At 51.9% G+C, this 23,554-nt stretch overlaps 8 protein-coding genes across 8 annotated transcripts; 2 read left to right on the plus strand and 6 right to left on the minus strand.

The window, feature by feature from the left end:
* Positions 1–46: 46 nt before the first annotated feature.
* On the minus strand, positions 47–1,876 carry PV08_11992 (uncharacterized protein; the record flags this gene model as incomplete). The annotated part of the gene is made up of 1 exon (XM_016386299.1): positions 47–1,876. One exon carries the CDS (start codon positions 1,874–1,876, stop codon positions 47–49), a length of 1,830 nt encoding a protein of 609 aa, XP_016230107.1.
* A 427-nt stretch (positions 1,877–2,303) lies between these two features.
* On the plus strand, positions 2,304–4,999 carry PV08_11993 (uncharacterized protein; the record flags this gene model as incomplete). Its single annotated transcript, XM_016386300.1, has 3 exons — positions 2,304–3,836; positions 3,884–4,493; positions 4,551–4,999. 3 exons carry the CDS (start codon positions 2,304–2,306, stop codon positions 4,997–4,999), a joined length of 2,592 nt encoding a protein of 863 aa, XP_016230108.1.
* A 936-nt stretch (positions 5,000–5,935) lies between these two features.
* PV08_11994 (uncharacterized protein) lies at positions 5,936–8,545 on the minus strand (the record flags this gene model as incomplete). The annotated part of the gene is made up of 1 exon (XM_016386301.1): positions 5,936–8,545. One exon carries the CDS (start codon positions 8,543–8,545, stop codon positions 5,936–5,938), a length of 2,610 nt encoding a protein of 869 aa, XP_016230109.1.
* A 2,211-nt stretch (positions 8,546–10,756) lies between these two features.
* PV08_11995 (uncharacterized protein) lies at positions 10,757–14,131 on the minus strand (the record flags this gene model as incomplete). The annotated part of the gene is made up of 1 exon (XM_016386302.1): positions 10,757–14,131. One exon carries the CDS (start codon positions 14,129–14,131, stop codon positions 10,757–10,759), a length of 3,375 nt encoding a protein of 1,124 aa, XP_016230110.1.
* A 794-nt stretch (positions 14,132–14,925) lies between these two features.
* Positions 14,926–16,859, minus strand: PV08_11996 (uncharacterized protein; the record flags this gene model as incomplete). Its single annotated transcript, XM_016386303.1, has 2 exons — positions 14,926–16,389; positions 16,449–16,859. The coding sequence occupies 2 exons, from the start codon at positions 16,857–16,859 to the stop codon at positions 14,926–14,928; spliced, it is 1,875 nt and encodes a 624-aa protein (XP_016230111.1).
* A 222-nt stretch (positions 16,860–17,081) lies between these two features.
* PV08_11997 (uncharacterized protein) lies at positions 17,082–17,483 on the minus strand (the record flags this gene model as incomplete). The annotated part of the gene is made up of 1 exon (XM_016386304.1): positions 17,082–17,483. One exon carries the CDS (start codon positions 17,481–17,483, stop codon positions 17,082–17,084), a length of 402 nt encoding a protein of 133 aa, XP_016230112.1.
* Positions 17,484–17,749: 266 nt separating this feature from the next.
* PV08_11998 (uncharacterized protein) lies at positions 17,750–19,813 on the minus strand (the record flags this gene model as incomplete). The annotated part of the gene is made up of 3 exons (XM_016386305.1): positions 17,750–18,270; positions 18,320–19,199; positions 19,262–19,813. The coding sequence occupies 3 exons, from the start codon at positions 19,811–19,813 to the stop codon at positions 17,750–17,752; spliced, it is 1,953 nt and encodes a 650-aa protein (XP_016230113.1).
* Positions 19,814–20,467: 654 nt separating this feature from the next.
* Positions 20,468–22,903, plus strand: PV08_11999 (uncharacterized protein; the record flags this gene model as incomplete). The annotated part of the gene is made up of 8 exons (XM_016386306.1): positions 20,468–21,337; positions 21,394–21,512; positions 21,552–21,821; positions 21,885–21,984; positions 22,034–22,155; positions 22,199–22,400; positions 22,470–22,620; positions 22,677–22,903. The coding sequence occupies 8 exons, from the start codon at positions 20,468–20,470 to the stop codon at positions 22,901–22,903; spliced, it is 2,061 nt and encodes a 686-aa protein (XP_016230114.1).
* Between the last annotated feature and the right edge of the window lie 651 nt (positions 22,904–23,554).

Below are 23,554 nucleotides of genomic sequence, written 5' to 3' on the forward strand. Positions count from 1 at the left end.
GTGGCTGTGATCGAAGAGTCTGGGCATTCACGACATGTTATGCTACTTAGCGAATCCGATCCTTCCCTTCAAAGTCCCTCAGATCATCCAGCAGCGGCGAGATCACCACTTCGAAGACTGTTCTCTGAAACTCCTCGTCGTCGAGTTGCATGTTCTTCGTGTCTGGCCAGTAGAGGCACGTGTCAACGACGTCGCCGTACCGACAGCCACTTTCTGCGTACACGCGAGGCAGTACCCGGACGGCTGTCTTGAGGTTGGAGATTGCTTCGACTGGGTCGGCATCTTCAGCGGTTTGAAGAGATGACAAGGGCGTGCAGAGAGACAATTCGATCAGCGAGAGCGCTAACGGGAAAAGAAGCGCACAGCGAATCAAGGAGCTCGAAGTCACCGCCACCGTCAATTGCTGTGATGCTCCCTCGCTTGTCTCTGCACCGTTGCTCAGACTTGACGAGTCGCCTGTCGGGCTTACGTCGTGAGCTGATAGGTATACACGATCGAGTAATGTCGGATTGCCGCTGTCGTGGTCCTTGAATAGAATGTCTTGTATTCGCCATTGCGGTTTGAGCCAGCTACCCTGGTATTGCAAGACGCTCAAGGCCAATGTTGCGGCGAGAGATAGTCGATCATGACGACTGAGCATCAAGCTTTGATTCGCGATACTGAATCTCAAGCTGTCCTTTGCAGATGCCTCCAGCACATCTGCTAGCGACTTCGTGGGAACGCTGGTGTCCACCCTGTCGGTTAGGTAGATATGGTATTGGTGCGTTGGATCAGAACGGTCAAGAATGGACCCAAGCAACCTATCGCCGGCATTTTGCGAACATAGTGCAGAGCACATGTTGGAGATCTGTTTGGGCGGAGGGAGCGAGTTGTTCACGCGTGGCCAGGGAACAGTGTCCAGGGTGGACTCGACAATGGCTGCAAAGGTAACCCTCCGATCCGGGCCAGTGCGTTTAGTAACGACGGTCGAAGCAGAAGCAGATTTCGCCTTTGTCAATGATGGAGCGACTGTCACTGGTTCGGATGCGACAGGAATTGTTTCTACTTCTTGCCAGTACCACAAAGGAGTACCTTTGCTAGGGATCTTCGAGGTGAACACCATTCGTATCTTGGGGACAAAGGCTTCTTGAGTCTGGTGTTTCAAGTCGTCTTCATCCAACGCCTGTGGCTCGATCCGAAGGTGCACGCAGTGTGATTCGCTGCAAGGGCACGGCCAGCATGTCCCATGTACAATCGCATTGTAGATATTTGTGGCATGCTTTCGGGCGTTTTTGTACTTCAAAAGAGGCTTCTTCTTGAACACTCGGTGTTTCCTTGTGGTTTCACGGCGACGTGATTGCTCGATCAGAGTCTGAAGTGCTCCATTTGCATTTTCGATCTTGGAAAGGAGTTCGTTGTAGACTGATTTGGAGAAGATATCCTTGAACTTTCTTAGCTCGCGTTCTACGGTGCCGGTGTCATCCCAGGACATCTGCGTTGTTGTAGCGGAATCCCACCCAAGCTTCGTAGATAGATATTGTAGCTCTCTAGAAATCTCGGTTGTTGTCCTGACGAAGACGTCGTAATTTCGATCGAGTTTTCGGCTCAGTTTACGTTGAAATTCCTGGTTTCTCCATGACGATCCAAGAGGGCAATTGATCAAGTCGGATATGTCGTCCTCGTAATCGACAACTCCTTCTAAGGCTTGTTCCAACGAGTTCAGTAGGATTGCATGCTGAGTGCCCAGCCTGGTCGAGTATTCCTCTAGCTGTCGCCGATGGCGTTTGTTGCGGAAGCCCTTGAGGGTCTCGATACCACGGACGTAGTTGTCCAGCTGATTTACGACGAGGGGCAGAATGGCCAGGACGACGCCCACTGTTTCAATACCTGTCACCATTTTCAATCGTCTTGCAAAAATGACAGTGGGGAGCAAGCATAGACTTAGAAAGAAGAGATACAGCCTTACCGTGAGGTCGTCTCACTTTATCCAGCTCAACGGGACCCAACCCCGCCTTCTCAACACTTACATCTTGGTCATCGACCAATGGTCAACGGCACCGGTGGTGGCGGTACCAGTAATCAGTCACGCAGGGCGGAAAAGGTGAGAGCCTTATCCAGATTGAATGTTTGGAATGTAATCTTCTTAAGACGTCGCAAGTATTATTGTCACCAGCAGCCAGACCCTTTAATTTGAAAGAACTTGTTGAAGAAAACAGCACGAGTATTCGAAGCAACTGAGTTGCTGTTGTGGTCATTAACTCATTGATCGTCGCGACGGCTCCTTCCGCTGACGGGCCGAATTCTGACAAACAAGGCTTATTGCCATGTCTTCAATATCTTCTCTCCTCATTGAGTGCCTCAAGGATTTCAACGCAATCCTCGCTGTGACGGATTTTGCAGTGCTTGAAAGCGAGGTGCCACGGAACCTATGGAAAGACGAATTGGGCCGACTGCGGGTTTGGGCGAGCAACATCGGTGCTCACCAGACGGGTCAATCTTCGCTCGACTTTCGGCTCAGAGACACGTCTCATATCAAGGACCAAACCGTCAGACTCCTACAAAGACTGCGGCGGATCCTTAAGGACTTGGAAGGCCTCTTGCACGACCCAGACAGCGACAGAATTTTAGCTTTGTCCGAAGAAGATGAAGAATCCGAAACGCAAGAGATCTATCATAGCCTGGTCGACGCAATCAACTGCCTATTTCAGCTTTCTATGGTGATTCGCCGCCCAATACAGCATGACCGTCTTTTAGGCACCAAAAGAGCGGATGCGGCTCCCTTTGAGCCCTATGACCGAGTACATGTCGGTCAGAAGTATCCTCAACTTACTCAAGTGGTTGCAGACAGACTTGGTTCTGCGATCTCCAGACGCAGGGCAACCCTGAAATACCGAGAGCGACATCACGCAAAGCTTAGTAAAGGCATTCATCACGTCGGGGATGACAGGAAGGATGGAACATCCACTCAACTCTCTGAGACGATTGCTACCGGCTTCGAAGAACCCAGCATAACTTTCGACGACACTGCGTCCACTTCTGGCGCTTCACAAACCTCCTATGCACCGAGCTTATGGGAAGGCAGCGACCGACTCACCGTTCCTCCGCCTCCTAAAGCGTCAGCGAATGGACAGCCCTTCGAATGCCCATATTGCTTTTACATAGTCATGGTCAGGAACAAGGCTTCATGGGTACGCCACGTCTTTCGAGACCTCATGCCGTACACATGTATCTTTCCCGAATGCACTGTCCCGAATCAGTTGTACAACAGCCGTCGGGAATGGTTTCACCACATGAGGAGTTCTCATAGGTCTGAACTCGAGTCACAAGCTCATTGCCCTCTGCAATGTGGCGCGACATCCATCTCTGCTGTGCAGCTAGAAAGCCATGTTGGACGACACCTGGAAGAGTTGGCTTTATTTGCCATTCCTCGAGCTATTCCGGATTATGATGAAGACCCTGAAAACCACCACAGCACCGGTTTTAGGACAGATGATTCAAAACCGGATGAAACCGATACGGGAAGTTCAGTTATTGAAGGAATTATCGATGATAATACTCATGAGCGTGTTGCCAATGAGTTCGCGGCTTCTACCATCGATGATCCTGGCAGAACTGATGACACCCTTTCGCCTAACGATCATGGTGGCAGTCACAATGAACATGAATTTCGGCTAGGATACGATTCTGTCGATAGAGACAGTGAAAGTCAGGCTGATGTCGAGAGTCCAGATCCTCTCACTCATGACGAATGGACAGAGTTCTCTAAGCAGATGGTGGAAAGACAAGTTCTGCGCTCTTTTGGACTCCACTTTGAAGAGACCCAGGAAAAGTACTACGTGTCAGGGAAGTTATCCCATGTAAGTTCAGCGCTTCGGTCTAGCATTACGCCGCTAAAATTCTGTAGGAGGAGATTGCTAGCATCTTGCGCCAGTCGAGGATCATTGGCAAAAGACGAGAGCGGCGAGCTTCGGAAGCAGAGCAAAGGAGTGACATGCCTCAGAGCATGGTCAACTCCGCTGATGGCTCCTCCTCGCGCCCACCACACGACAATGATCCCAGTCTCCCCGAAGGCCAACGAAAGACGGAAGTGATATCCACTCAGCCTGAAGATGTGTCTGATGAAAGTGCTGACACTACTACATACTCTCACTGGGACCTGCATGCTCTCAGAATAGTAGAAGTTGAGCAACGGCAATCTATGCCGCAGGTTGAGGGGCTTGAAGATGGAACCACGGAAACGCCGAAAGGCGCCTTAATCAGTCCTCGAGAGCTTTTTCTTGAAGAAGGCGGCGACCAGGTCATATGGCCTAACGCACCTTTTGAGAACTTGAACGGCGATGATCGCACCGGACGCAAACCACGGTGGACCAAAATCAGTCGTCACCTGGTCAATCCGGAGGCTTTGGAAGAAGCAGGCGAGAGGTTCGAAGAAAGAGGCGCCTTTGTTGTTGTTCTTCGGGTACTTGACCAGGAAGACGTCGCCAGATTAGCCGAGAGTACGGCTAGAATTAGAGGTAAGATGTCCCGCACGCGACTTTCGCTTGAGATGTTGTCGCTGACATTCGTAACAGAAAGAAGAGTGGTGAGCGAGCTGCACCAGCCTAATGAAGAATCTACCCAACAAAATCTAAGGGAGGTTGCTCCAAAAGGTCGGCTTGGATCTGCGGCGATCGAGGGTTACTTTGAAGTTCTCGAAGGTCTTTCTCTTGATAGTGACCGGCAGCAGGCTAAGACTTCAAGTAAGTCATTTCTCGAGGAACCAAAGCTGCCCCGGCGACTTTACTCCCGCCGCCAGGAGAGCGACAGCAATTTATCATCCGACGACGAGTTTGAAAATCGCATTCCAGCAAAAAACAATTCCGAGGATGAAGGCGGAAAACTGGACGCCGAACCCGTCACTTCGCACTCAGCTGGTGAGAGCCGTCTATCTGCGACAAGAGAATATCGAGTCAGGAGAACTGAAGTGAAGTACAGCGGGGATAACCCGTGGTTCGAGCTACGCGAACGAGTCTGGGGGTAAGGCTGACGAGGAGGAGGAAGAGAGTGTCAGCCGGCTATTTATGAAGGACGACGATGCGCCGGATTTCTTGCTGCCTCAGGCGGATATTGTGTAGGGCTTCACCTGGCGGCGAGCTTGATCGTCTAAAAAAGCCGACATGGGAAGGGTAGCCTTTGCAGTGTAAAGCGTATGTACGGCACTGGGAGTTAAATGTACAAGGTAGAAGGCACTTTGTGACAAGTACTTATTGTTTAAGAACTTGGATCTCCGATTACCACAGTATCCTCAGTTGATCTGGTCGTTTGGATTCATGTTGTTTACAATGCTTTATACAAGTGTGAGCAAATGTCCTCCAAAGGGAGTAGGAGTGACAGATCTCAGCGTTCGAGGATACAGTTCTCGTCCGATGTACAACAGGGCGGGTATAAAGCGGCAGAAGTAGGAGGAAAGGTCTTGTACAGGTTGAGTACGCCTTCCCCGTGACGAGCTCGGCTTTTCGAAAAAGAAATCCCCGCGGTACGAGGTACAACAAAGTGATTCGAGACTTGATAAGGGAACGATCTTTAGGATAATGACGATAGGTAGGAACGGGGGCATTAATAAAGCGCGTTAGGACAACGAAGATAATATTTTACGGGGTTAATTGACAGGGGTTGTTAGAGCGTGCGCATGCTGGCAAGGCCACTGGAAGGGCATGTGCTACGATGTGGATGCTTATGGTAGCTATTTTCCTCTGTCTGTCTGTCTGTCTGTCTGTCCGTCTCTCCCCCCCCCCCCCCCCCACCCTTCCTTCTATCTCTCAGCCGCGGACACTGCCTATGATGCGCAGATAAGATCGAGATGATGGGTGACGGGATGATGGTCGAAACGACTGCAAGCAACACACAGGTGAGCGCGGTTCGGTTCGGTTCTTTCGTCAACTGCTCCGTCCTACTCGTACTACTCGTACTTCTTCGTCTACATGCCGGGATCCACATTCATCAAATCGTCGCTCATGATATGCAACACCTGCGTAAAGGTCCGGAGCCTCCTTCCGGAAATGCCGTCCATCAGGTTCGCAAAGTCCAAAAGGACCCTGCGCGCACTCTCGTAGCCGCCCTGGTGCACGACGCCGTTGAGGCTGACGGTGCCGCCGTGCTTGACGAACTGGTACACGAGGGAGAAGTGCTGCTCGTCCTCGCGGTTCGCGGTCAGGTTGCGCTCGGCGTGGTGGCCGTCCAGCGAGTCGTCTCTGAATCCCAGGTCGTGCATCTCGGCCCAGTCCGGGTCGGTCTCGATGAGCTCGACGGGGGCGGTCCCCTGCCTCGAGGCCGGCCCGGGCTGGACCATGAACAGGTACAGGCCCAGCACGAGCGCGGACGCGAACAGCGCCGTGACCGAGTGGATGGTGACGTTGTCCGAGACGCGGCGCTCCGACATCAACCTGAAGTTCTGCGCCGCGTGCACGCACGCCCGCCGCGCCGACTGCGTCTGCGACCACTGGCCTATGCTCTCCAGGGCCCCCGTGGCCGGGGCGGCGCCGTGGCGGCCGGCCGCGAGCTCGAACATGCGGAAGTCGGACAGGAGCATGACGCACAGGCTGTGCCAGAGCACGGTGCAGTTCGTGTCGTCGGTGGTGGTGTTGTTGTTGGGTGACGACGACCGGCCCGCGGCAGCTCCGGCGACTGCCCCTGAGGCGAGGACTGCAGGGATGAGCGTCCTGGCGCGCACGTCGCCCGCGTACACGTGCCAAGGGATAAAGGAGCCGATGGTCAGCTGGTCCGGCGGCATGAGGCGTTGGTACGCTTCGAGCATCTGGATCTGGAGCAGCGCCAGCAGGCTCGACCGGCCCAGATATCCCAGCTGGCCAGCCGTGGGCTGCATGTCGTGCTTGTGGAGGTCCTCGATCCGGAACCGCGGCGCGCTCTGGCTCTTGCCGCTTCGCAGCAGGGACTGCCATTGCGTGGCCGACTTGGCTTGGAAGAGCGCTTCGTCGCAAGGCGCCACCACGCAAACCGACTCGGACCTGATGATGGGCGCTTTCGAAAGAAGGTTCGAGTACCACGAGTCCACGAGCAGGAGGCCGAGGATCAGGCGTTTGGCCGACTCGATCCGGCTCCACACCTTCCACCGGTCGTCGGATTCGGACATTTCGGACAACAGTGCGTCCAGAGACTGTCCGTCTCCCGCGGCAAATAGGCCGTTTTGTTGCGCCATCGAGATCAAGCTGACGTACAGCATTTGACTCTGGTTGAACGAGTCCCGGTCGCCCGTGACGACGGAGAGGTTGAGCGTGAGCAGCGCCGTCGCGAAGACTACGAGTTGTTGGGTCGGCGAAGCCGATGTTGCCGCGCACACGGACAGATCGTTGCATACGCGCTGAAGAAAACTCGGAAACATCTTGGCCACGAACTTGGTGGCTCCCGTTGTGCCCAAGATGCTCAGGCCGATGAGGCACATGGCAAAGAGCATGGGGGAAGGTGTGGTGCGCACGGAGAACGTGGCCATGTGGATGAAGGGTACTGTGGGGTGGAAGCGTCTGAAGAAGAGGCCGAGTGCGATGTCGAGAATCTCGGCAGGGGGGAATTCCTCGTTGCCCTGCACAAGAGATGGATCGACAATGGGTGGGATTTTCGGCGAGTGATAGACTGATGGTGCCGGGGTCCGGAAGGCGTCTCGTAATCGAACTCTGCAGTCAATATCGAGACCCCAGTTCGAGGTGGTTCGAAAGTCATCGGCTGTTGTGGGTGATTCGGAAAAGATATTGTCCAAGTGTAATGATGCCACCTCTTTCCAGAGGATGGGCATAATACGGTGTACGCGGCCGGGACGAGGGCCCCAGCACCGCTGCACCCTTGAGAATCGCTCTCGTGGGACTTTGTCGATGGTCTTGAGTCGATCGGCGTGCTCATATGTTCTGCCACTTGTCAAGTCTTTGGGATCGGCGAATTGCTGCGAAGGGTCTGTAAGGCCATACGTCTGAAGAAAGTCCGGTGACTGGTCCAGATCGCCAAGTGACGGAAACAGCCACATTTGGAAGGGATCATGGAAGTTGCTTTGATCTGGGTCTGACGGAGGAAGCCATTCGATGTGATTGTCTGCGAAATGGTTGGGTGCCATCTCTGACCTCGGAGTCTGAACAGGATTTCCAGGGGTAGTGACCGAGGTCTCAAATGTCGACGTGTTGCCACCACTATTTTGAGAGGGAGATTGCTTTTGCGGCGCTGGCGGTTGAGACATCTTGTTCATTGTGCTGATTGGAGATGGAACGGTCCAAGTGGTACTGGACATGCCCAGGTTGAGAGGGTTCGACGATGTCGTAGGGTCCAAGAACGGAGTGGAAAGGTCCAGAGAGTGCCTGGACGGTTGGGTAGACTCATTTCCTTGAGGTGGATGATAGTTTGTCGGCGAGAGAATTTGCATCAAGGGGATACCAGTGTGAGGGCCATTTGCCACGGCGGCCGGCGAATTGATATCGAATTCATTTCGAGCTGTTTGAGGGGCGACACCTTCAGAAATAGTATTCCTACGACTGGCTGCCGGTTTGCTGGCGGCTATTTTGTCGCTCTTCTGAGCGTGGCATTTCATATGCCGAAACAAGACATCGCTGGCGGATTGTTAAAATGGCGTCTTGGACAGCAGAAGGAGAAGCACTTGCCTACGGGAGAAAGCTTTGTCACAGATGGTACATGGGTAAGGACGTTCTCGAGTATCTGAGCACGATGAATGAGTATACCGACAATTCAGATTAGCGCGGGGTCGGTGTACTTACGCGAGCGTTCATGGCGTTTGAAGTGCTCTGTTTTGGTGAAGCGTCGACCGCATACGGTGCACTGGCGCAAGACCATGCTTGCGATGCTGCAAGTGGTGGCGGTGAAGTCAAATGTCCCGCAGAGACGTCAAGGGAAAGAATGTGGGAGAGGTGGAGGAGGCACTGAGGACTCTGGGAAATGTGCTTTTGCGGAGGGAAAGGCTGAGGACGAAGACGGTCAAGCAGCTCTCCAGCGGGAGCACGACCAGGGTTGGAGGTTCTGGACCTTCTCCAGAGCTCAACGAGTCAAAATGGGCTTAGCACTAAGTTGGGCTGAACTGAGGCCGTCGAGTCGGCGGGGAAATGAATACAGAGAGACGACGACGAGGTGCTTCCCCATGCATTGAACGGTGCGAGTGATTGTGTAGGAGGGGGAGAGTAGTTGACGGATTGAGAACAAGTCGGATGCGGGATGAGTCCGAGAGGGATTGGCGAAAGAAAGGAGCGCACCAGGGAAGAGGGACAGGGAGGGAGGGATGTTGTGGAGGACGAAGATGCGGGATGGAGGAGGAAGAGAAAATTGCCGATCGAGTCTGGGGGAGCGAGAGAGTGGAGAGAGACAGAGACACGTGGGGATGATAATTATTGGTGCGGAATCGGAGAAACTGGAGACGCCGGGGGATCTGGAGAGAGAGGGAGAGACTCACACACCCACACAGACACACAAGGCACGCCCATATCCATATATATTCTTCCGAACACAGCTATAGCTTCAACACCTCAGCTTCTTAACGCTCTCCTGGAAATGCCCTTCAACAGCCTGCTTCACCCAACGCTGCAGACGAAGACACCACCAGACAAGAGCAACCTAGCCTCCAAAGAACACCTTTGCGGAGTCTGCCCTCCGTATCCAATGTGGCAATTTCGAAAGACAGAATTTTGGGTATCGTGACGCGACGCCTGTGCCGCTTTTGTCACTGTCTAAGCGACTGAGCTGTCCCAAGCCTCACACTGTGTGTTCCTTGGTTGCCGTATACCCCTATACTCCTTGCCCTGGTAGGGTTATAGTGACGGTTTTCCAGAGGGGCCTCGACATGAACTGGTGGGTCTTCGGGGCAAGAAGAATCTCCGAAGGTGACCCAATGATAATTAATGCCTTGGAACAATCGTCGGCTACTCTCCCGGGCACTTTACAAGCGTATGAGGACACCAGACCAACAAGCAGCAAGCCTTCTACCGGGACCATCTCCAGTATCTTCAACTGACTGGCAAACCATCTACTTGTGTTATTCGTCCAAGCAGGATTGAGAATATCCACGTGGGGACAGCATCATTGACTTAAAATATGGGGATTTTCCGGCTTGGGGTAACTCGACAAGAGACATGAAAGCATGGAGACGCATGCGGAGAAATGCCATGGATCGTACAAGGACAACATCGGACATCAACGTATCGATCCTCAACATCTATTCCCTTGATATAGAAATTGGTTTTGAAGAAGCTGACCGGAAGGTGTTAGAGTGGCATCCGAATGAGATCTAGACTTGTTCCTCGATTTGCACCGCCACGAGACGTAGGCACTCGCATCGACGACGGGAAGGGCTACATGGCGTTTGGGAGCTATTGCGCAAGGTTTGGAACTGTTTCCAGGCCTTCAAGATGCACAGCACGATAAATAAGGACTGGTAAAACGATCGTGTAGAATTGTTTGGTTGGTTGGTTTGTGTATGAAGCGTTGTTGAAGAAGGTCAGACTCTTGAAGTTCGTCAATATCGATAAAGCATTCCTTGAAGAATACGGTAGCTCTCTCAATTTGATCCAAGTCAGTAGCCCAACGCCCACAAAGGACGAATGACTTACGGGCCATGACGATGTCAAGGACCCAGATACGCTGCCACCACGCGCGTCCAAGAAATTGCCTCCAAGCAAGCCAGTGTGCCCTGAATTGCTCATTCCTCACCAGGGACGAAAGTAACCGTGTAGCATCCTCAAAGGTCGTATCAGAGAGATCAGCGAGTCCGTGGAGCAGCCGAAAGGCTCGCAACGTATCACTTCTTCCTGAAAATACGTCCTATTATCCCTTTGAAACCCACAGCGGCCTTCCTCGCAGACCTGGCGCTATTAACCCACGCACCGTCGGCACCGTTCGGGATGCCTGAGTGTACCGCCTGGGGAGTGAGTGATGACGCATTTGTACCAGTGCCAGCCAACCTATCTCTGTTTGTACCGGATGAGATATTCTCCCGGAGCGCGGTCTGCTGGACATTGCTGGTTCCAGCCTCAGCCTCAAAATCTTCGCCGATCTCATAGTTGTGGATATCATATAGTATGCCCGCCCCCCGGGAACGTTCCTCGAGATTATCAACTTCATAATTTCCGATGTCTTCCATTAGACTAGGGCTATGACTAATATCGCTGTATGCATTAACTGCGCTGGACCCGTGGAAATCGGGTTGTAAGGTACGCAAGGCGGTACCAGTGCTGGAAGGCTCATCTGAAAGCATTCGGCCTGGAGCTCGGAAAGGAGAATGGTCTCGCGCAGTCCCAGTACCATATCGTAGCGGTGGGGATTGTTGGCCATGCCGCGTACGCACATCATCATCTGTTGGAAATAGTAGTCGCGGTAGTATTAAATCAGGAGTTAATGTCGTTCCACTTGCAGGGTCGAAATGACTAATACCTCGACTTGAGAAGCCGTCCTGGATGAGGGCACTGTGTACATACGTGGGCGCAGTCGCACCTGAAACCTGAAGTCGTGCAGTTGGGCTCAAGGGAAGTTCTATGCGGTCAGCAGGTCGAAATGCAGAAACACTTCTCGGGGGTTCAAGGTGGCTAGGGGCAGAGGACGCTCCTAATATCCGATTCCCAGCGTCTTGATGCGCGTATCCAGCTTGACCAGCTCGAACCCGGCGTCGTCTAATCCTCATACCGCCGTAGCTTGTATTGGAAGCACGTAGGAAGATCTTGTACAGCCGTCCGGCTTTAACAGTCACGTCTCGGATCTCTACCCCTGAGGCGACTCGCGGAATGGACAAGATCACACCTGCCATCGCGACGCCGGAAATGGGCGACATACGTAATGTCTCGGGATCGAGCCTTTCGAGAATTTTGCACAACTGGCCATGGGGTTGCACTCTCACCAGCTCCGGAGTTACCGCGCTTTCAAACCCCAGCCGAGTTCCAAGGACTGTACAGGCAGCTTCCCCGTTGCAAGTTGCAGTGCTATGATCAGGCGTGTGGCATTCAATGCATACGTCGTTGATAACGGCGTAAGTCGCCATCAAGTGTGTGTCTCGAAGCAGACTCGACCAGTCGTTGAGGTGGTCATCGAAAGTTATTGAGTACTCCTGGCGGTTGTTGAGGAATGCAGCAGCAAGTCCATCTTCTCTTTTGCCAGTCTTGTCTAAAATTTCGAGTACATAGCAAACGAGTGCCGCCATATCTGCCCTATTTTCCTGAAATCTCACCCATACTTCGAAAACAGCTTCTGGGTCGTCGCTTTGCAATGCCGCCGAGAACATGCTGCCCCATGGGAGGCTTGACCATTGCGGGAAATGAAGTTCAAGCAGTGACTGAATGGTTGACATGAGAAGTAGATCTTTGATTCGGACTCGTCGTGCGTTTCCTGTGCAATGGCTGACTTCCACTCCATAGTATTGATTCAAAACTCCAGGGTTTGCCGTCTGCAGCGATGTCTTCCATCGGGCTAGAATCAGCTGCTTGAGGCTGGTCTGTGGGCGTCTCTTCTGTGTACCCGATACAGAGACACCGAAGATCTTAGAGAATGAGAGGCTACCGCTCCTTGAGTCAAGCTCTGATTCCCAGACTGAACATTCACCACCAAGGACGGCTAATTCGTGCCCATAGTCTGCTTCAAATTGGTCGAGGGTATACTTACAATCCGGGTTGTCTCTGGAACGTGTGCCAATCAGAAGCAGATCGTCCTTCTCAAGGTAGAGTGGTTTCGACAAAGACAAAAGGCGGTGCGCACGTCGCATCTGAAACTTGCCCCATCCATACCAATGACATCTGACTGGCTTTCCTTCCTGGGTTGCAGCCTCATCCACGCGACAGATGACCCCTTTCGAGACATTGTGTTGCCGGATCGACCCTGGTGGACCTTTTTCGGCTGACATTGACCATACCGGACCCCATACATCTGCAAACTCTTCGATATGGGTGAGGATGTATAGCCCTGGGTGTGGATCATCTTTCAGAGGAAGTGCCTTGAGCTTGCCAATGCTACATCGGAACACCCAGACTTGCTCCCCATCGAGGAATCCACTCAAACAAGCCAGTGACCGCGTTCGGCAGTCGAAATGCAGCGAATCGCTGTCGCCATTGCCAACATCGGTGACCTGGATCTCCTTGGAAAGATTTTCCTTATCAAAACGAGTCGTATGCGACCCAACATATGAAACAAGCCCAAGGTCTGCGAGCAATGACAGCGCTCTGCATAGAGCCAAGATCGCCGTGCTAGATTCAGACAGATCGGATGTCGGTAGGTGTAATATCTTGAGCAATTTAGAACATGGTCCTTCAACACATGCGAGTAGATGCATGTAGATCCGGTCAGGGTTGATATCAGTAGCGCAAATTTGCGACGCAGCTGCCTCTATTCCGGTCTTGATATCGTCCAAGGTGTCCCGGGGAATTTTCACGATTTCAGCGACGTTCCTGTCAGATTGCTCAAGTAGAATGCTGTAGTAAGACGTGCAGAAATTAGCTTCGCTGAGAGCATCGAAGTTTGCCAATACCCGGCACAGGATGAGATAACTTGTCCAAAGTGAATCCAGTTCCTGTTGGGAGGATCGCCAGTGCTTTCCGGAGTTTTCCGAGAGCTGCTCTTGAATGAACGCCCACATCCATGCCGGAACCAGATGCAACTCATCCTGGCGCCGCGTTAGTGCAGAAGTGTCATTGTCGAAGGCGGTACTGTATGACCCTTGCCGACGGAAATACTCAGACTTCTGCACCACGTCTTGCTCAAGGAAAGAAAGCTCAGTGTAGTGGGCCTGAGGGTCAACGAGACAGATGTCATCGTCAAACCCTCCTTGCTCCGCTTTAGCCTTCCATGCTTGTATACTTGCCTTTGCGGCAGCCCGGTCAGGAAATACTGACTCGACGGGAATACTGGAGTACGATGCCGGATGAGGGGCACGCACGACAAGATCCAAGGTGGACTGTTTCAGGATATTATAGTCTGAGAGGGTGTTCGCATCATTGAGTACTTTCCCTCCGTATATGAGGACTTGTCGTGTAGCTGGAATACTTAGCAATCCCTCTAGTCGGGTTTTGATATTGTCAACGAGGTCAGAGCTCTCAACCTCGAGCTCATGAACCGCTCCCTCCACTGGCCAAATGTCAGCACAGTGTACCCCAAGGAAAAAGTGCAGATCTGTACCTTTCACGAATATCAACATGATGCCTCGTAGCGTCCCTTGAGAAAGCAGAGAAAACCTGGCTTTGGTGTCCTGACTTCGTATACCTCTTATCTATGAGTACGCCCACATACTTATGTTCGTACGTAAGGGCTGTGCATGAATAATGATCACGACTCCGATTTTCGTAGAAGAGTGCTTTGGGAAGCTAAGCGAGGCGAAGCACTTCATGTCAACGCATTAAATCAGGCTAGTCTCTGGTTTGATGGAGGCTGAGCCAGCGCATAGTGAGCCCGGACTCACACCGCACACGAATCCGAGAGAGGCTGAAAAGGCAACCCGCGAGCAACCATAACACGGTGGGCCACCACACTCCTTAAGTCATCAAACACTCAGGCGTCTCTAGAGAAGTTTCTCTGTATTCTCGTTGCACACTAAAGAGATGGCCGCTACTCGCAGATGAGCCTGCCCGGCAAATTATCGCCTTGGAGGAGAGACCGCGGAAGAAGCCATCTGAACCATTCCAAAGGCTGCGTTTCGTAAATCTTGATCTCCTGAGGAGTCCGCAAATGCTTCGTGAGAGCATCTCTGCGCGACTCGTACGTAGGTTTGGCGAATGTACGAGAGAACGGTCTATGCTTGATCGGGGGGCCATGTTAGGGACATGCTGGCTCTCGATCGGATGTTTCTCCTTTCCCCAAGAACGAGTCGCTTGTGCAGAAAATGTGGTGCTTACGCTGCTTCGAGATGGAATCGATGCAAGGAATAGGATCTCCTTTACCATCTTCTCATTTGAACTCTCTTCTCCACGCCAAGACGCCTCCACCAACGTCTGTTTATCCACGTAAATCTTCCGCCCAGAACTCCAAGAACTCCTTATCACCACTGTAATCCATCGTTCTCGAGAATGGCTCTCCTGCCTCGTCACTCCGAGGAGCGAAATGAAACGCGTGATAGCTTACTTGAGTCGAGAGGCGCCGTGCAAGCTCTCCGCTTCTCTCAAGCTCAAGTTCATCCAATATCATCAGACACCAGCTCGGAGTTGTTCGGGGCCAATGATTTCCTTTATGGAGAAGGATTGCGCTTTTTCTAGCTGCTACATCCGGTCCTAAGTGATAGCGGAGGTTCTTTGGTGATGGCTTCTTCAAGACTTCCATCAGAGCAGTCCTCCTGTCCAAAGAGAAGCAAATGCTTGGAGCCAACATCGAGAACGAAATTTTCATGTCTTCCGAAACAAGACGACTTTCCCACGAACAGCTGAAACCGCCAGCCTCCTCGCGTGTTGGAGTCAGACAATGATATAGGACCTTGGAACTAATGGCTGCTGAAGCCGCGTCACTTCCAGTAAGTCCCCGAAGCGCCTCAAAGTCAGATATCGGAAGTGGGTGTTCATTTGATGACTGCTGCATCCGAATCCGCAGACTCTCAGCGCTAAAGCCGGCGATTTTCGCCAAATTGTGTGCTGTTTGAGCCGTGCAGCTGATACACAACAGCTCGCGAATGATTTGCCAGTCAGAGGTTCGGATATATGTGCGGAAGACGAATAATGCACGAAGTGGATATTCTGAGTCAACAGACGTATTTTCGTCCTCCCGCAACCAGTCGTTTCTCAACTGAAGAATGGAACCCATTGTTGTGTTCCTCACGAATGAGTGGTCCGTGAGACTCATCACCAAACTCGTCGCGATTTTACGGATGGAACCGACTCCCCAGCTGCTCGCTTGCCGCAAGCATGCTAAAAGTAAATCGAGCTCTTCCGGAAGTGAGAGATGAGAAAAGGCAAATAAGCACATGTTCGAATGCCGAATCGTGGCATGCGCGGTCCAAGGGACGCCAGTGGAAGAAATTTTGACCCATTTCAGCAGAGGATGGGAAACAACATCTCCATACAATTCAACACTTTCGTCCTGACATGCTGCTGAAGGGTCTTCCGTTATGCCATCCAGTTCCATCATCGAGTCCTCCAGCGTTAGACTGGCAATGGAAGCATTTTCTGCAAAGTCGGTGATGTCGACGTCTGTTTCCGGTATTGAACTGGGGCGTGCATCTCCGTGTACCGAAATGATCGTCGTGCCTTCATATTGCGGTTCCTGCGTAGAGAAGCGGCTCGCATACGTCACCGCTGGTGATCCATGGCGACGGCTGATCCCGCGGAGGTTATCTTTCCCACCGGCAAGGCACGAGGAAATCTCGAATCGGAAGACGTCTCGGGCCCATTCGCAGATCGAGTCGATGATGAGGAGTAGCTGTAAAGCGCCATCTAGGGACGTTGTTCTTCCCATCCAAAGGTCGATTATTTGCTATGAAGACTCCGCGCATCAGCAGCCTGGAAGAGGAGCATTTTAAAGAAAACACTCACGTATCGCCCTTCGTGCATCAAACAGCCTGCGACTCTCCACTCGTCTCCTTGATAAGCCATAAACCAAACGAACGGACTCAACTGCACGCCACTGCGTTGGCGGAGGTCATCTTGGAGCTGGAGGCAGGTGCGAATGGGAAATGCGGTCTGAGTTTCGATGGATTCAAATCCCGGTCCACGGCCTTCAGACTTGGCTTCGCAAATGAGGAACGGGTACAGCAGCTCTACGTTTGAGAAAGGACTGTGCCGTAAACCCCTGAGTTTTTCAGCGCGGGCGTATAGATCGAGCGACGGTGTTCTTGCCAGACCGAAGACTTGGTCTGGCCTCCTTCTTGGCACATGAAGCTCTTCAAGCCCATCTCTCTGGTCATATTCCACAAATTCTTCGCTAGTGCCTTCGAAAAGCAACATTCGGCCAGGTTCTGGATCGCTGAAGCATGTCACTCAGTGTGGGAACAACGTTTTGTGGTGCCGGATTCATACCTATTCTCCCAAGGCCGCGAATTTGGAGGACACCTGCAGAGGGATCTCTCTGTACGTCGTCTTTGCAGCCTTCTTGCTTCATCCGAGTCACTTGGCAGTGCCGAAAAATCAGAAAACCAGAGGAATTTGCTGCATGGTTGGCTGAGAAGCTCAAGTCAGCGCATGAGATGATAGGTTTCGTTTCAGAGGAACCTGGCACCATTTCATTTCTTCTCGAAACCTTCTGAAGACTAACGGCTCAGTACTCCTTCTCAAGTCTGATTCATTCGCTCTTTTCTTCCGGTCTGTATTTGCTACCTTAAAGAGCTCGTAGGCACACTTCTTCAGCTGACTCGCCGAGAAACCACGGTCAGTAGTCTCATCTGGCCTGTATTCGTCGAATTCTATCAAACGAATCTGGCGAACACGATTGAAGATCTCGGGATGGCCTTCTGGCCACTGAGAAGGAGAGAGAGGTCCTCTGAAATCAATACGGTATCGGTCAATCAGCATACGCATCTGGCGGGCGCTCAACTTTGGACGCCGCGGCGACTTTTCTCGTGGACGGGGCATGGTCGAAAGAAATTTTGAAGTTACGATCGTAACTGGAAGAAAGACAGAGCGCAGAAGTCAGGGTGGGAGAGTGCTACAAAACACGTTTTCAGAAAAGTGTGGCGATGCAGGCGCCTAGCTCGAGCGGTTCAGGGCCGAAGCTGGAACCCATGCACTCATTACTCTCACATCGCCTCAGGCCGAGTTTAGCTGCTCACGGCTGCTACGGACATCAAAAAGCAATGTCTTGCTTCTCCTCGGCTTAATAGGCATTATGGGGCTAACTACTATTCAACTATCACCAGTGGGCCCACGATCCCATCTCCTGGCTCCGCAAAGCTAGGAGACGGTCTTCTGAAGCTATTATAATCCACATGCTTCTTGTCGAAGGCAAACTTTCTGAGTCCGGGCACCAGGCAGAGTCGTACAATTGGACTTTGCCCCAGCTCAGAGCTCCCATTGTCTTGCTCAAGCCTTTCAGATTCCATGTGCTTTGGGTCATACTTACATCCTGGTAAAGGGAAAATCACTTCGAAGATATCTTTGCTCACCAACGCCTTTGTCTTGACTTTGAGAGCCGAGATAAATATCTTTTTCAGTTGTGGCCGCTGTTGCTGCCACTCCTCGAGGATGTCTACTTCCCACAGGTCCAAGGGATTTTGCAGCCCGAACAATGGCTTCACTCTTTCAGACAGGCGCATCGCAAGAGCTTCGGCTCGACGAGGAATCACCTCTTGTTGGAAGTCTTCGCTTTCAATCAGGCTGTGATGCACAGCAAGGTCAAGGTTTCGAGCGACATCTTCGCCATCTGTCCATCAGTTAGCCTCATTCTGCAGCGAAACACAAATATGGCTGACCCATAGTGGTAAGATGCGACAGCATGGTGTCACACATTAGGCAGCCAGTAATCATGGGCTCCCGGACGTCGCATTCTAACACCCATTCGCATACAGCTGCAGATAAGATCGACCTGAGAAGTGAATGGAAGGAGATCGCCTGTAAAGTACCCCCAGAGTCACCGAGCACACGGTGCAGCAAAGCCTTCAGGTCATCTGGCGCCTCCTCAAAGTTGATGTCATTACACGGTCTTTGAATCTCGCCGCAGCGACACATGAAGTCATCTATCTCATTCCTGATATCAACCATGCTGTCATGGAAATATTCCCTGTCGAATGGCATGTGTTTACTGATATTTCGCGTTGTGAAAGGGCGAAAGACCTCCTTATCGAAGAGCTGGGATCGCAAAATTTCAATCTCGGCGAGGTAGCCTCTAAGGGTTTCCTGTGTTGGAGCTTCCCCAGCGTTCTTGCATATAGCACGTCTGTGTTCTTCAGATGCCAACTGAGTTTTCAGTTCATCGATTGTGCGGTAAGCGTCGGATAGTTTCCCACGAAGATGCTGCAGGTCTCTTCCACGGTCTGAAAGCAGTTGTCGAACTCTCCCGCACTCGCTCAGGCTGCATGATGAAGAATTTTCAACAGATGTGATAAGTGGAGATGGAGATATGCGCGTACTAATCGGCTGAACTACGTCTCTGGGGGGCGTAAGGAAGACTTCTGAGTCTGCTATACACCAGCTCGCACTCGGAGACTGTGAGTCGTCGATGAAGTCGCTAAGTAGCGACGCAGTAGGTGAGCTTAGAGTTCTGGAGTGCTCGCGCTTAGGAACCGTAGAATGAGCTCGACTATTTCGCCGCCCGTGGGCATCCTCCGCCGGTTTGCTCGGAGTTGCAGGGATCTAGAGGCTCCTTGGTTAGTTTCTCTCGCTGTCCTCGTGCGAAAGAAGCTGTTACCGCGTACCTGTACAGATATGGAGTTTCTGGGAGACTTTCCTGGTACGTCGACGCTATCCGCACGGGAGTTTGGGTGAGATCTCTTTGTTTGTTTGAAGAGACGTTTGGCAACTATGTCACCAATGCTGGTATGCTCGGCTTTTCGTTTTTGTCGTGCGCTCTGTGAGCTCGGCCTGGCATATTCGGGCACAGGCTGCTTCATCAATTGCTGCACTCGAGCCTTGACGGATTGAGCTCTTTCGTCGTTGAATGCTCCTCCGCGCAAAGCCTTGGTTCCAATGCGATACACGATTGTATAACCTGAATAGGTTTCTCCATTTGGCCGACTGAGATTGGTTGGCGCCTTCCACCAATTTTTGACTCTGGCATCGATCTGTTGGAAAGTGAAGTCCCTTTGGCGGCTGTGACTGAGGTGAGCCACGATGGACTTCTCGAATGCAACTGGTCCTAAGCGTTTGGCAATACAATAATCTATCCAAGCGAGTATCTCATCCTCATCGTCAGCTCTCAATCGATTTTCTCTCCGCTCCCGGGACAACGAAAAGATCTGCTGCAGCATCGTGATGGCCGAAGGATGGTGTGGCAGTACTTGTCGTGGGAACGAGGATGCGAACGTTGTCGAAGTAAAGCACGACGAATGGTTCGAGATAAGCGCCCTGTAATGCCGCCAAAGCACGCAATCACAAGGCAACCGCTGTCGCCGGCGGCCCGAACAACCGACCGCGTCCAGCGCTACAATTTAGCAAGACACTAACTAGTAATGCAGGGGCAAAGCCAGCCTGCGCTCAGCCGCTGCAGGGGACATACAATACCACCCTGCGCCGAGTTGGTACAGTAGCGGGCGCTGAGAAGGCGCATAGTCCTTGGCTACCAGCACCACAATTGGCTGCTCGGATGTACGGAGGACATCCGGACCACTCCTGCTGAAAATTGGTGGGTCGAATCTTGAGGCATTGTCTGCTTCCAACCCAGTTCGCCTCGCCGTTCCTGAATCTGGATAGGTCAGGGAGGTCCTTTTGATAGGCAGACATGGTCAGAGATAGCGAGTCACACGGAGCAAGAGACACGATGTGCCGGGCGTGGCGAGCAGCTTGCCGCGGAAAGGCTCTCCGACTTCTGCGGGAGCAGGATTGATCGAACTAGTATCGACTCTCGAGCGTCTTCACTGTATACTCTACTGTCGGACCTCCTCGATAAGTTGAACAACGTCTCAATGGACTCAGATACTCCCATGCAAGACTCTGATGATACAAGACATTTTGTTATTGCTATAGACTTCGGGACTACCTTCAGCTCTGTTGCCTACGTCGGCTATTCCAATGCGAACCAACGCCCCCGTATCGGTCTACAGCAGATTGAGATTGTCGATCGGTATCCCTACAACCCTTACGGAAACTTCGTGTGCCACGACGTGCCCACCGAGCTATGGTATTCTCAGCGAATACCGAGACCGGTCCCTCAAAGACGCGACACTGTTGATCGTCAACCTGCAGAAGACGACGACAGCTCTGGGGAAAATAACCCCCAAGCGTTCTTTGTAGGAAGTGCTTCGACCGAAGTTCCAGATTCAAACCATTCATCGTCAATATTATCGCTCCCAAAAAACAAAAAAGCGCCTCTGTTCTGGGGCTATGGCGTTCAGGATCAGCTTTTGGAAGCTGATTATAATACGGATCACTCAAGACATCTGTCGAGATTTAAATTGATCCTGGACAAAAGCCCTCACACAGAGAAAATCAGGAATGGCCTGTCGAAAAGTTGCAGCATACTCAAAAAGATGCTCCTGATTAATGACGATACCGATCTCATTGCCGATTATCTCACACAGCTCCTGCAGCACACCAAAACAAGACTCATCGATTCAGAGGGATTTACTGATGCCTCGACAGTGGAGTTTGTTCTCTGTGTCCCTGCCGTATGGAAGGCTGAAGCGATACGTCAAATGCAATTTGCATTGACTGCGGCTATCGCCAACACGCGCCTGGGCAGACTGCAGCATGGCACTATCGACAACCTCTTCATCGTTTCGGAGCCAGAAGGGGCAGCTGCATGTGTTCTCGCTCGCGAAAAGACGCGCTTAAAGGTGCGTGGCTCTGTTGGATAATCATCGTGGGAGTTGCATCATGCTAATGTGCACAGATTGGCGAGACCTTTATCCTGTTAGACGCAGGTGGTGGGACCGTTGATGCCATAACATACACTGTTGACAAAGACTTTCCGCTGCGGTTGAAGACTGAAGAAGTTGAACCTGGAGGCAAGTCAAGCACCAGCGACTTGTCACTAGCCGACTTTTACAGAATGATAGGTTCAACTTGTGGATCAAGTTTCATCAATGAGAGATACGAGGACTTACTACGTGAAAGGCTGAAGAATGCTACCTATCTCGAGGACAACGGCGAAAGTCTCCCGACAATCATAAGCGGACTAGTAGTCGAGTTTGAGAGGCGAGACAAGAAACGGTTGGACGCAAAATTCTTAGAACCGCACGCCGACTGCACAGTCAAGGTGCCAGGCCTCAAACACAGCGACAAACTACGGTTCGAAAAAGGACGATTGGTACTCAATCGGTAAGATATGAAGTCAAAACCTCACTGCAACATCAGCATCGCAAGACCTGACTGAGTGTACAGGAAAGAGATGGAGGCTCTCTTCTTACCCTCATTGGAGGGGGTTGCTGAAATCATGAAGGAGCAATTGAGGCTGGCACGAGAAAAAGGATGCGATGTGAAGGTAGCAAGCACGCCTTTTTTTTTTGGTATAACGCTCATCTGATACGCAGAAAATTATACTCATGGGCGGCTTCGGACAGTCTGAAGCACTATGTGATCATCTAAGGAAATCGTTAGCAACACAATGCGGCCCTTGGGCACGAACAATTGTGCTCGAGACGTCCAAATTACCGTAAGTAAATCCCGTTTCACTATCTTCTCTTGTTGATGAGCAGGTCGACCGCTGTGGCCCGTGGTGCCGTTCTTCGCGCTCTCAGGAAAGAAGACGGCCCTGCCCGTGTTCTTCAGGCCAGCTACGGATTCATACGAACAGAGCAGTACGGCACACAAGCCGAGCACGTAGGCCAAGTTCCGATTACAGACAAGATTGACGGACAGGAATATATAGACAATACCATCGAATGGATCATAAAAAAGGTATCCTTTCACAATGTTTTATAGTGTCTGCTGGTCATCGATAGCGCCTTTGCTGACACTTTCTGACAGGGTGACACCGTGGAGTCCGAGTACACTATCCCGAGAGAAGTCGAATACACCTTCGCCGTTTCCAGGAAGAAGTTAGTGGGTGCAGAGTATCTGTACGTCTCTGACCGGCGCCATAAAGACCACTACCGATCCGACAGTCCGGAGAACGAAGGTGAATCACCGTCTGTAACTTCTGGGGCTCGAAGGCTCGAAGCTGACCAAGAACAGGTGCAATTCTATTAGGCTACGTGGAGATCGATATGACGTCTCTCAAAACCTCTGGTCTCATCAAAGCTCAACCAGTGCCGGGCAGGCTCCCTTACTGGAAGATCAAAGGCACGCTCAATATCATTGTCAGCGGTCGCAATCTGCGCTACGAAATCAAACTGCCCGGGGACATAGCTAAAGTCGGACAGTCTTCCATTGCAGCTGCGTTTCGACCAGGGACCGAATGACATCAATGGACAATTGGGACTCTTCCTTCGCCGACATAGGGACTTCTTCCGGATTCTTGTTCTTCAATGTCCCCAACCAACCACCCTTGTTTCAAAAATGTCAATCCATTCCATCAAACAAAGGGTTATCAAGACGGGGGGACACATCTCGCAGCATTGAAAACTCAGTGTCATCGTCAGCGACGAACAATATTTAGGAGTTTGCCCCGTGTTGGGAAAACTTCGACGATGTACTTTGTATAAATACTCTTTTCAGGATCGCCCGCCAGTCCCGGCACCCCAGGCGAAACCTTACTCGAGACCCTTGAACTCTGGGTTGACTAACTTAGTTGATTGACCAACTAACTACTGCAGCTAGTAAACTCTTTGTGGCCCGTGGGTGGCGTCTGCTTTTCTTTCTGCCTCGGGGTCCGCACGATTTACCTTCTGCCGGTGGGGCGTTGAAACGTACACCACCGTACCGGCGGGGTCTCCGTAGTAGTATACTTACAGCATTGCGGGTTTTGGGCGAGGCACGGGGGGGCGACGACGAAAAACCACGACATTATTGAATTGATTGAGCGGGATTTCGTCCGGCGATGACCTTCGGCGGTTTTGTCTGCCCGTGGTGGCATCTATCTGTGTGTAGCTCGACGTTGGATTCTGGGCGAT

This window comes from Exophiala spinifera, assembly GCF_000836115.1.
Source record: "Exophiala spinifera strain CBS 89968 unplaced genomic scaffold supercont1.11, whole genome shotgun sequence".
NCBI lineage: Eukaryota > Fungi > Ascomycota > Eurotiomycetes > Chaetothyriales > Herpotrichiellaceae > Exophiala > Exophiala spinifera.